General features: G+C 35.4%; 1 protein-coding gene across 1 annotated transcript in view; it reads right to left on the reverse strand.

Moving 5' to 3' along the window:
• The window catches only part of LOC137950556 (ferrochelatase-2, chloroplastic-like), a 31,455-nt gene extending 27,792 nt beyond the window's left edge, over positions 1-3,663 (reverse strand). The window contains exons 1-2 of the mRNA XM_068797098.1: positions 3,420-3,663; positions 2,894-3,002 (exon numbers count right to left, since the gene is read on the reverse strand). Of these exons, the coding sequence (XP_068653199.1) occupies positions 2,894-3,002; positions 3,420-3,468 (158 nt within the window). The 5' untranslated portion in view covers positions 3,469-3,663. The remainder of the gene's footprint in view (positions 1-2,893; positions 3,003-3,419) is intronic.
• Between the last annotated feature and the right edge of the window lie 9,585 nt (positions 3,664-13,248).

The following is a 13,248-nucleotide window of genomic DNA, read 5'->3' on the forward strand; positions in this document are numbered from 1 at the left end:
AATTGCACAAACCCTAATTTTTTAGCAGTGGAACCTATAGAGTCTATACAAGTGGTTTCTTTAAGTGAAGTTGTAGTTGTTATCTTTGGCGATTTGTGGTGTCTATGGCTGATTATGGTGAAATTACAACCCCCCTCAACGGAGTCTGGAAGCTCAGAGAGAAAAGATTTCATTTTGATTACATCTTTAAATGTTATATGGGCAAATTTATCTCATTTGGTTAAAATCAATTCATATATACCTCAAGCCAAGAGGGAATCTAAATTCATTAGGGAAGATCCACCAATTCCTTTGAATGATGATTGGGAAGCAAAAGATAGCCAAGTTATGACCTCTCAATAGCATTCATTCCAAGTTAACGAATCAAATTATGAACCGTGAAATTTAAAAGGAGATGTAGATGTCTCTAAAAGTCGTGTATGCTCAGGAGAACAATTTATCTCATGTTTATGAATTGTATGCGAAATTATTTAGTCTCAAGCGGGGTGAGAGATCATTTACAAATTACTACAGTGAGTTGTTAGGAGTTATGTAGGAGAAGGGAAGGAAGAGAGGGGGTGATGTGATTGTCCGAGTCAGAAAGGGTGGTGTCGTTGGACGGAGGAATATGGGTTTCCAAGGTGTCAGGTTTTGAAAAGATGATGACGGTTTGGGGGGGGGGGGGGGGATTTTGAATTTTGATGTATCAGTTTTTCCAACTGGGGGGACTGTCAGGGATTTGATATTTAAATTTGAGTTCAAATTTGGGAACGATTTGTCTGAGTCAGATGGGGCTAGGTTTGTTTTTGGTTGGGTGTTTTGACTCAATCGAGCAGGGGGGGACTCCGGCGAGTTCACCATGGAGAGTTCTCCGAACGCCACTTTGATCCAGAAGAGGGTCTTTCCGACCACGGTTTTGAAGAAATAATCCTCTGTCCAAGGGGGATGAGGGGGCTATGAAAACCTTTGCAACGTCTAACCTGGAGTGGCTGGTGGTTTCCATTGCCCATTTGATCGGTTCTCCGAAGTTGCGGGCCATTTGGTTCAGAGCCTTCTTCGACCAGAGCTCTGCCAGGATTCCAAGAAAGGAGATCCATTGACCATAGAGGTAGGCGGGGGATGTCGAGGACCTGTCTCTTATGGGTTTAGTAGAAAAGTGATAAGAGAGTTTATAATGTATAAATTCTGTAAGGTAAGTATTAGTGAGAGGGGCATTTCCGAAATTGTACTATTTTTCACTTAAGAAAGAAATAGAGGAAGTTAGGAGTCGTATTCTGACCCCTAACAAGTATTGCAGGACTGCTGCTGGAAGCAGTCTTCTTCCTCTCTCTCTCTCTCTCTCTCTCTCTCTCTCTCTTCTTTCTCTCAACACTACTCTATCTTCTTTTCTTCACTTTTCACACTATTATTACCTCATGCAACAAAAAAATTACTTATTAACCCTCATGAAGCCAAAATATTTACCGGTGTCACATTGTCTACTGACAAAACATTTATAAAAAATCAACCATCCTGCAGAAAAATATGCTCTGTTTCATCATACAAAGAAATTTTTTGTTGCAATCAATAACCATTTTAAGAAGAATTTTTTTTTACAAACTCAACTATTCATTTCATACAGAAATAAGAAAAACTAAAGGAACTACTATGGTTGGGGTGGAAACAGGCTGAAGATTACATTGAAACTGTGGGGACAGGATTAGGAAGTCCACCCTATCACAGGTCAGGGCAGGGATGGGGATGGGAATGCATATCATGACTAACGCATCCCTTATGGAACCAAAACAATGGAAAACTAGCTAAAAACAAAAATGTTAGTGACTAAATAAAAATTGAGGCCACCTTTCCTTCTAGTTAAGAACTGTTCTAGTCAATAAATGTGAAAAGCAACATTGTACGGGTGGTCCCTAAAAGTAGATGTGTCACTCTCCTAGTTTTTAGGAGACTTAGTCTTACATTTAGTTCCCTAGGCTAGTTAGTTTCTTACTTTGTTGTTAAGCTTACTAGTTAGTTTAGTTCTAGGACTTGGGTTTAAATCTCCTGATGTAAGGAGAGTTGTACATTCCAAGTTCACTTTTCAGTTTTATCATAGATAAAGGCTAGGGTCGAGGGGAGAGACACACGATTTATCTCCTTCTCTCTCATTCTTCTTCATCTCCTTCACTCCTACACTCTTCAGTTATGCAATTTTCACATGGTATCAGAATAGGTGTTTGTGCATGGACTCCAACCAAATTGTCCCTTTGTAGGAGCTATAAAAGAAGGCCCACAAGTAAGGGGGTGTCAAAGAATAGTACCACATGGATCAATAAATAAAAAGATCTTGAGTTTATTAGTCAAAAAATAGGTTTCCTGACTTGGCTAGTCATTTAGGATGGGCCTTGCAACTATCATTAACAAGAACTATACAAGATTTCTTCTTATGGCAAAAAAATAACAATTATGGCAAGAGGAAAAGAACAATTACTATGACTAAGTATAAAACATAATATGAATACATAGAATGTACTTAGGTTTCACTAATCGCATTTTTTCCTTCACAACATCCCTGTTATAACCGTGTAAATGGTTGCAGGTCAACCATTCATTGGCATAGTGCTCAAAAAGATAAGTTGATATGTAAAATATATGATGTATTAATAATAAAAAGTAAGAATTTTGTCCTTAAATTTTATGAATAGCAAATAATTTTTTTGAAAAAGACAAGAAGTAATTGACTTCCAAACTCATGAAGATCATAAACTTTGATTGTTTTTGTCTTTTATTTATTGGATTTATAATCTACACATTGTAAAACAAAATCTGGAATATCAAGCATAGGCTAAAATGTTGTGTCAGAATTTTATCTATTCCTGGCGAAACGTAAATGTTGCATATTGTGTCATCCACCAGAATTCTAGAATAAAATAGATACCTGACTGACAAAGGAGCTCGAGAAGTAACAGCAGTAGCTCTTAATTCTATGCTCCCAATCTCAATTACACCCCGAGTACTAGCTTGATGAGATGAAGATAGTCGCTCCCCTGCCATTCATGGAAAATTAGACACGATGTGCATGAAATACACTGTTGTAGAACTTCAGTTGACAATGAAGTACGCTCTAATTACAAAAGCTGGGAACTCAGAAAAATCCCTGAACTTACAGAGCTGCAGAGATAGTATTGAGATCCACATAAGCAAAAGGTATACTGATCAGAGCTTGAGGATAGAAATAACATCAAAACAGTACATCTCAAACTAGAACACAAGCCCAGAAATGACATAACCATCCTTACATATAGAAAAATGTTAATCGGCGCTATATACACAAAGGACCATTAAAAGCAAGCAAACGAGATTTTTTTTTTCAAAGCCACAAAATGGAGGAACAGAGAAAATTTTGGCAACAATAAGAAATGGGTAATCAGAAGAGAAAGAAGAACGAATAGGAAACAGCTCACATTGGGCAGCGGGGGATGGCAGAGAAAGAGCGAGCACTTCTACTCCCATTCTTTCTTCACTAATTTCAATTTGCTACCCTCGACAGAGTAGAGCATTGACGGCGACAAGGGAAATGAGAAGAACAGAAGTGACAGATGTGGCACACAAATAGCTCATGTATTTTCTTCCTCTCTCCAGTTCTTTGGTGTCGAGGAGGAAAGACCGTAGGTACCCAAAATTATAGAAAAGGATTAACCAGCAGAAAAATGATCAGCTCTGGTTGGTGAGACTTTTCTGGGGCCAGTTTCTTTTCTTCAACGGATTAGATATGAAATGAAAAGAGATATTTTAGCCTTTTTCTTTTTCCTGGTTTTTCTCATATATCAATTATGATCATTTGTCACGTAAAAAGGAATATCTAAAACCTTTGGGCGTTGGGTTACGCGGAGTTTCCTCATCCGCAAAAATTGCACCAACCATTACGCCTTCATCAATTTGCAACACAAAATCCAAACTAGCAGCAAATATCAGGCTGCATTCGCCATGCGATCAGGCCACCATTTTAACCAGGAACTAAAATGTTCAGGGATAACCCATCAAAACAAGATTGACCATGATGGGTAAGAATCAAAACGAGTAACGCTAACTTCATGCTGAACATGGAGAGGTAGGGATGATTTAATAAATACATTGGTGAATAAAACCTATAAAATATATAACATAAAATCATGATAAATTTATTTTAAAATGATAAACTAATATAATTCAGTTTTTTAATTAAACCTTCTTTAAATAAAGTCTTCCTCTATATAAAGAGTTACTACTTTCTTACCCTTACATCAGGGTTAAAAATTACAAAGTTTTCATCTATTTATCTGGATAATGAGATAACTTTACGCTACATAATATTTAGCGATATCCACTACATCGATAAATAACTCTAAACCAATTTATTAAATGGGTTTTTTTTAATAAAACCTAGACCATTTAGGTTTAGATATGTTGTATATATATATATAAAAGAAAATATATAAATTTTTTTTGAGAGAAAATATTAGTATGAGTTGCTTTAAATCATAAAATATAAGAACATATGATGGTTTGGTCTAGTTTGATCATATTGAAAGATATTGAATTGGTCTGGCTTAGTTCACTTCTATTGTTTTTAGCAATTAAATAGGACCCAGTGATCCTTGTGTCAAACTCAAACCTTGCCTGGTTGTTGATTGTGTTAAGGGAATACAGCTAAATCTTAGTTAGGTTTTGATGAAGTCCTGATCAAATAAATGGGTCATGTTCTAATTGGCTTATTAAACCCTTAGGTAAAAGATATTTACTTATTTATTGAAATAATTACTAGCAAGTAATTAGATAAAATGGGTAAATAAATAGGTAAAAATTTGAAATATTAAACATTAAGTTGGGATTAAATTATAAAAATAATCAAAAATACTATAAAATAGGAAATTATTAATTAAGCATTTATATTTATTTAATAACGCAACTTTTAAACGAAGTCATCTTCCTTTTGAGCTAAACTTTTTTCTTACAATTGTAGAGAGAGCGAGACTAAGTTATAAAATTTACCTCCATTTATTCAAGTAATTAGGTAAACAAATACAAATTAACTTTTACCATATCCATTCTATTTAATAAATAATATATAATATATTGGGAAAATATTTTAGCATAAAGTTTGTTTAGTACCTATTTATAGATAGATATATGTGTAAAACAATCAAATGGGTAATCAGGTAAAATTGTGAACCTAAGTTAAACCAATACGATGTGATCATAATTTTTGTCAAATATTATATAATATATGGTTTAAAACTTGAACTGAAAGTTCAAATTTAGTTGGTATTCCTTTATCATTTTAATGGAAAATTTGTTTTAGGGGTCCAACTAGAGGATGACATGGCCTCATAAAGATATAGATGGAAATCTTGACCAAAACACATTTGCCCCATACAAATGAATCTTACTTCCACGACTTACAATTCACAAATTATAAACAAAATGTACCTTCAAAGTAAGTAACAAGGATACTTGATCATGAATTGGACTCCTAATCCAAGAGAAATTGGAAGCAAGCTCATGATTGACATAAGAAATGATGGCGAAGAAGGCCAAGAAGAATGAAGGTCAAAGGAAGAGGTAGGTGAGTGGAGGAAAAGGTTGGGAATTGGAAGAGTGAGAATTGTTAAAGAAGTCATATCAAGGAGTCTTAGGATGAGCGTCATACAAAGTATATCTCACAAGTTTCATGGAGACTAAGTTGGACCTCATGAAAGACAAGTCTCACAAGAGAAGCAAACTCAAAGGGAAAATTTGGAATTTTAGAGGATGTTTTCTAATTATGTTTTGTCACTTTTATGTTTTAATTAGTAAGTTCATTATATTTTGAGTGTAATTGGGTAGACTGGGAAAGTAAATTTAGTTTGCAATTAAAAAACCTATTCTATTAATAAAGGTGTCTAGAGGAGGAAGAAATACACATTGATTTCTCTCCTCTCTATTCTCTCAACCTGCTCTCTTTCTTTCTCTTTTTTTTTTCCTTCTCCCATATTTTCCTCTCCTTCAAACACCCCACCTTATGAAACTTTGCATGGTATCAAAGCGGACAAGTTTCTAACACGAAAAAGAAGAAGAAAATGGAGAAGAACATGAGGAAGAAAAAGAAGAAGAAAAATAGAGGAGTTTTTTTTCATTTTTTCATTTACTTTTCTTCTTTACCGGTTTTTTTTATTGGATTTCACACTATCTTACTACAATTTTCATATAACAAATTATATATTGCCATTAAGAGCATTAAGTCTAGCTTTTAATGCAAAAAGAATTTTATATGAAGAGAATTCAACATTTGAAACAATAAAAGTGAAGAAGTAGAAATATTCAAGTAACAGCGGAAAGGTTCAAGTTTTGGGACATTTGTGTGCCAACAAGACTAAGAATTAATATAAGGAACTATATGTTGGTAATTTCTAGGGCCCTCTTCACATAATTACAAGGGTCTAAGAGAATAAAGAAGAGGGAAGGAGAGCGAAGAAAATGAGAGAGAGAGAGAGAGAGAGAGAGAGAGAGAGAGAGAGAGAGAGAGAGAGAGAGAAGGAGAAGAAACCAAATGAGAAAAAGAAGAGGAAAAGAAAGAGGTATAATGACAAATTTGAGCTGAGACGAAGAGGCTTGAATGATCCACCCGATACCTTGAGACTACAATGCTCTTAGGGTTACATCCTTCAAAAGAAAAAAAAGAAATATATAAGAGTACACACATAAGCTTGTATTATTGCAATTCTAAGCCATCTCTATGAATGTTCTTCTTGTTTAACTTTCATGCCACCTTGTGTCTTACTTACAATCCATGCGACTCCTCAACGTGTGACTTTTTTTATCACTCCCCCTCAAATTAGTGCATAAACATCATAAATCCCTAATTTTGTACATGTACCATGGAAAGTTGTTATTAGTATTGCTTTGGTAGAGATATTTGCACGTTGGTTATTTGATGGAAAGTAGTGCATGGTTATGTCTCCAGCTTGTAACTTCTCTTTGATAAACATTTGATTTTGATATGCTTGGTCCTTTCATAGAATATTGGATTGTAACTATGTAAATTGTTGTCTAATTATCACAGTGAAGTTGCATTCATTTTTTACAAGAGACCCATTATGATAATAAAAATTTATCATATCATTTCACTTATTGCATAGCCCATGGCTTGATATTCTATTTGTGCACTTGATTAGGTTGTGAGTATTTGTTTTTTACTTCGCCAAGTAACTAGATTGCCACCCACTATCATATAATAGCCGAAAGTGAATTTTTTGTCATCAAGTAATCCTCCCTAGTCTGCTTTAGCAAGTCCTTCTATGTTGATGTTTCCATAGGTTTGTGTAATAGTCCTTGTCCAATACTCTTTTTTTGATACCTCAAGATTCTTTCTAAGGCATGCTAGTGGGCTATTCAAGGGTAATGCATGAACCGACTAACAATACTTACTGGGTTGGAAATGTCAAGTTGGGATATAGTGAGATTGAAATCTTCCTATATCTACTCCATCTCCTTCTTCCGTGTGTAATTTGGTATTTGGGTCCATTGATGAATAGAGAGGTATACATCCCATCATATGTATTTCTTCCAACAAATCTAACATACATTTTATTTGTGATAAGACTATACTATGTTTTGATTGCAAAACCTCTATACCAAGGAAGTATTTGAGCAAACTCAAATCCTTGGTTTGGAATGTTTTGCTCAGTTCCTCTGTTTTTCTATTCCACTTTTATGGATACTAGTCAAGAAAATGTCCTCTACGTAGACATCCATAAGTATTATCCCCAAGCTAGTGTGTTTGACACTATGGTCAATTTCACATTTTTTGAATTTTAGCCCAAGAATGACCTTGTTGAACTTTCTATCAAAGGGTCATGTTTGCTAAAATCAACATAACTTGAGGAGAAAGATGAGTTGCTTGAAATTTTGTCATTGTAAACAAAAAACACAGGAGTCATCCTTTAGAGAGGACACAAAATAACACCTTTGACTAACCCTTGAAGCAAAGGATTAACCTTTTTTCAATTAGCCAAACAAAAACCAAACGTTTAGATGGAATTCATGAAACAACATCAAACTACAGTATATAAGGCCAATACTAGGAAGACAAGCATGACCAGCCTTATGGCCAACCAGCCTCGAAATAATGATAATTAGGCTGAATAATTTGAATCAAAGTTATTGGTTAAGAAAGTAATCTTGAACAACATAAACAAGAGACTACTTTCTAAAAACGCTTCCAAAACTTAGGGTTTGATGGAATTAAATTAGCAACAAGGGAAGTTTCAAGATAGGAATTAAGAGGATTTTTCAAATTCCTAAACATGAACTTATGACATAGAAAATTAGCCAAAACAAGGTAGCAATGGGGAGTTAAAATAAATAAATTTCAGCCATGGTTTTGAAGCAAAATAACTCGATTTTGACATTGGAGGAAAACTGAAATTAAGACTTATCTTAGATTGATATTGACATGACTTTCAATGATTTAAGACAGAAACTAAGGGATTTGAACCACTTATTCGATGTAGGTCCTTGCTGAAATTAAAAAAAAATAAAAAAAGAACCATCTCTTTACCCCCTCCAATGGCTGGAATTTTGCCTCATTTGCCTACTTCAACACTTTTGAGCAATTTTACTTTAGAGAGAATCCCATCTTTGATACCATGCTAGATTATAGGGTTTAATCATTAGAAAGCCTAGGGTTAGGAGAAGAAGAGGATAGAAGAAGTAGAAGAGAGAAGGAAAGACTAAAAAAAATAGAAACATAGTCCTTTCAGGCAGTGACTGTTTAATCCATGGTCCATTGGATGGTCAGTGCAAGGCCAAAAAATAGAAACACATTTATTCCGCTTATTCATGTCCTTCACTTCAGGGCATGTTCCTCGATGTGGTCAGCACTCCAAACTCAAGTCTTGTCTAAGACTCCACTAAGGTCATTATGGCTACACATAGAAATATGGTCTCTCAAGAGAGTGGCTTGATAGGGCTTTCCCTATTGGTCGTATCTTCTTTCTTTAATAGTCCTTTTAGCTTAGTTCCTCACAAGATTTTTGTGGACCTTTATGCTTAAAAGGATGAATCTATAGTTCGAAAGATATGAATTAGTCTAGTTCCAATAGTCCTAGTCGCCTCATAGAATGCAAAAGCTTGGTTCCGTGAGAATTAGAATTTACTTGAAACATATGTGGGGTGAGAGTAGGAAGGGGTGGGCGAGATTATTCTTTTGGAGAAAAGCTCAGTAGTTGAAGTTCACAAAAAGTTGCTCCTCTACCCAACCAAAGAACTATTGCATTGCTAATAAAAAAAACTATTGTAGCTATTTGACGATGAAATGGGTTAATTGTATTCGTAATTTCCCCCATAACGTGTTAGCAGAATTCTAGAGTTTTAGGACCTCAGATTGACATCTACAATTGGTACCCAAGCCTTCTCAATAGAATAGACCTCCCTTGCTGACATAACCAACTTTTCTTTTTAAATAGCTTGGCCTTCCCTTAGCTGCCTTTCCTTTGCTGACCCCAGCCTTGACGCTACGATAGTAGTCTCGGTGTTCAATATGTTTAGTGCGGCCTACTCGACATGTTCCTCCCTAAGGAGATGAGCCCATAGCCTAAACCTCATAGATGGGGCCACAATAACAAATTTCGCATCCATCCCAACGAGGTTGAGTGCTCATTGGGTCTCCTAACTCAACAACGAACAAGGAAAAGGGGACTGCTTAGGTAGGATGGATGCGATCCAATGGCTAAAGCTCTGCCAACTTTTTGTAGACTAGCAGTCGTTGAGTTGTTTTTGGGTAGGATGGTAGAGTTTTTCTTTGCCACCAGTGGTAATGAAGTTCTTGGTAATTAGGAAGGGGAAAGGAAGATCTCCACTCATCCATTCAGTGCTTGCGGTTAAGCGTGACCCTAAAGAATGCAATGGCAAACTTATTGTAACCCTATTTTGGTAGACTAAAAATCACCTATTGGATGAAGAATAAAAGACTTGACACAAGTTGGATGTTGTGCACACTCTTGTTCTGTGTTGGTAATGGGTCTATACGCGTTGCTCCGAAGTGATAAAAAAGATGAAAATTTGAAAAATACTAAAGGAAAACAAATATACTAACAATAATACAGTAAATGGAAGGAAGCAACTATGCAACACTCATACTTCAAAAAATGACTCAAAAAACTTGAGATAGAAGGAGGCAACTATGTAGCACTACTTCAAAATCGGGTTTGTAAATTTAAAGAAAATAATATGGAGTTGTTGATTAAATCAATAAAATAATGAGGGTGGCCATCTTATCAAAAAATTCTAGGGGGTCAGTAAAGATAGAACCATAAAACCTAAAAAACAAGTTGGGCCAACTGTGACCTCAAGGGAATTTCTAGGGGATGTGCTGAATTTTTTGGATTTGATGACACAAAAGATAGATGTAGACAAGCAAGCCAACACTAAAGAAGAGATCCCTCCCAAATCACTTTGTGCAATCTCCCCTTGAAACCAAAATAATAATTTTATTGAACTTACATAATGACCCGTGGTCCAACCAATTATGAAGCGACTAGATTGTAGTGAGACAAATACTAATTTAACAAACCCGAGCCAAACAACTAAATTTGATTGGATCGGTTTTCTTCAACCTCCAACCATCACTTTATTAAAGAATTTTTAACTAGGATTTTTGGCATCAAATAATTTTGGCAAGTGTTCAATTCTCCTTGATGATGCGCTGAATTTTGTAGCTCGTAGGACTCTAGAGAAAAACGAATCATGATGGAGCTAATAGTTGACTTCAAAGAGTATGTGTTGACATCTACTAATAGAAACTCACAATTACCCCCAAAGAACCAAGATAATAAGAGAAGTATAGAATAAGAAGAGATGAAGAAGAAAAATAGAAAGAGAAGGAGACACCAACACACAAATAGAAAGAGAAGGAGGCACTAAGACAAAATAGAAAGTGGAGGTGGCACCACTTCCAAGAAACAAGGGGCGTGGGGTATGAGGGAAAAAATATAAAAAATTCCTAGTCAAAGAGAAACCATACTTGCCTCCTCTTGATAAGATAAGATCTTATTAGATTAGAAAGGATTTATCCTTAATTAATGTGATCTTTCAATTTCTAGCATCTTACTAGATTAGATAGGAGCATTGTTTGCCATTTGCAAATGAATGCATAATTAGAGGTCCTTAAATATAAAAAATGTGTAGTACATGTGTTTTTTTATGATCCTAATAGTGGGTCAAATTTGTTCATGCTGAAGTGTTGCCATAACAATGTGTATCACTCATAAGAGGATTGACTACCTTTAAGGCTGTTTATTGTTGGGACCATTGAGGACGCAAGTTCATACCTCATCCACCTGCAAGCAAACTTATCCTTGCTCAAGACCGACCTCATGTGTGTGTTAAGTTGTAGAGCCTAATTAACGCCTTACGTAGAGTCAGTACGCGGATCGACCTTCACGATAAGGTCGTTGTGGGGGTTGGAATGGGGTCGGGGAGCCCCCGAAAGGTCCACGATGTATTGATTGCTATTTCATTAAGGGTAATTTGGGGATTTTACACTTGTATTTTGGTTGCCCTAGTTTTCTCTTTATATTTGGGGGCGCCACTATTAGGGTCATCATCGAGGATCCTGTGTTGTGGGTGAGAAAGGTTATTTTTCTTATAAACTACTTCATCTTTATAGTGCATTATTGCAGCGGTAGAAGACAGGACGTAATCTCACCTCAAGGCGAACCTGTATAAATCTTGTGTTTTCGTGTTTAACTATTTCTTCTTCTATGATTATTATTGCTCTCATTAATATTGAATTAGGGCGTCTAATTCCTAATAGTGTGGACATCAACGTAGATAAAAAAGTTGGTCGACAAAACCCTATCAACAATAAAATTTTCGTCCCTTGCCAAACCTTCAACTATATAGACAATACTCCATGGTGCTCATGTCCAGCTGAATACTAAGTAAACATTAATTCAAGTCCTATATATCCAAGGGCTCAACAAACCAACATATAAATTCTAACTATAGGAAGGCTTTCACATTTAACATGTGTTTTAGATATAAATCCTCGATAAATTCCAAGGCCCAAACACGCCAATGGACCAACCTCTAGTTAGAGCACTCATAACCGACTGACAAATCATGTTTACTAGAAATATTGAAGATATCAAAACTGATTAGGCTTCTTATTTATGTAACTTGAATTGAGTAACCTTCTTATATTTCTCTTAGTGGAAATTTCATTCAAACTCTTTGACTCTAGCCCCATTTCTATCACCAGGAAGTCATGGTGCTTAAACCTCTCTATTTTGAGAGAGCTAAGAAGGGATCCTCCACCTTTTATCAGAATGGAAAGGGTTTGGTGATCAAAATGGAAAAGGCTGTCCTCTCTCTAGTAATAGAATCTCATTAAAAAACAGAAGGGGTAGGAAAAAGATCCCCTTCTTCTCCATGTAAAATGGTGGGCTTTCAAATTTTATTAAAAAAAATAAAATAAAAATATTAACAATAGTAACATTTTAAAGAGGTCCTATTTAAAAATTATCATTTTAACTATTATCTAGCTACTAATGACCAACCAAGAAAGGGACATGCACCATATTTTTCTCTTCAATATAAAATCAACAATTTTATCTATTAAAATATTTTTTATTATCTTATCTGTTACCATCAATGTCATCAATGGCAAACTCAACTGGCTATTTGAGTTGTGTTCAAGGAACTTAACCCCTAGTTGAGGTTTATGAGTGAACAAAAAAACGAGGGGATAAGAAGGGTAGGGAGTAGAACAAAGGGGACGACAAGGGTAGTCAATGTCCCTTCCTCTCCCGCATCTAACCTCAACAAAGAGCTCGAGATTTCTTCCTTGTCTTTCCCCTTCTTTTGAACCAGCAGGAAAGGGTCCTTATCCTCCGTATTAGCTTATTGAAGGTATTCTCTTAATAGTAGAAAGAAGAAAGAGGGAAGGACTCCTTTAGATTTTTTTTAATTAAAAAAAACTACAACAATATATGATATCACTTCAGTTCTTTTTTTTAAATTAAAAAATAAATTACAACAATATATGATATCACTTCAATGCACCCTATGGTCGAACCTAGAACGAGGTTTAATTCAACCTGATCAACTGACTTGGACCACTGAAGGGTCAACTTTTGTAACATAATGGTAAGATTGTAGTGAGAGTATCACAATTCACTACCACATGATTAAAAATGTTGTACACGTGTGACCCACCGAACTTATTTTAAAATAGCGAAAACTTAAGTCCCAATTTCGAAATAACTATTAAGC

The sequence above is a fragment of the Aristolochia californica genome, unplaced genomic scaffold (genome assembly GCF_029961685.1).
Source record: "Aristolochia californica isolate CCGP_79_NKW_82.1479 unplaced genomic scaffold, dmAriCali1.0.hap1 SCAF_14, whole genome shotgun sequence".
In the NCBI taxonomy this organism is placed as follows: domain Eukaryota; kingdom Viridiplantae; phylum Streptophyta; class Magnoliopsida; order Piperales; family Aristolochiaceae; genus Aristolochia; species Aristolochia californica.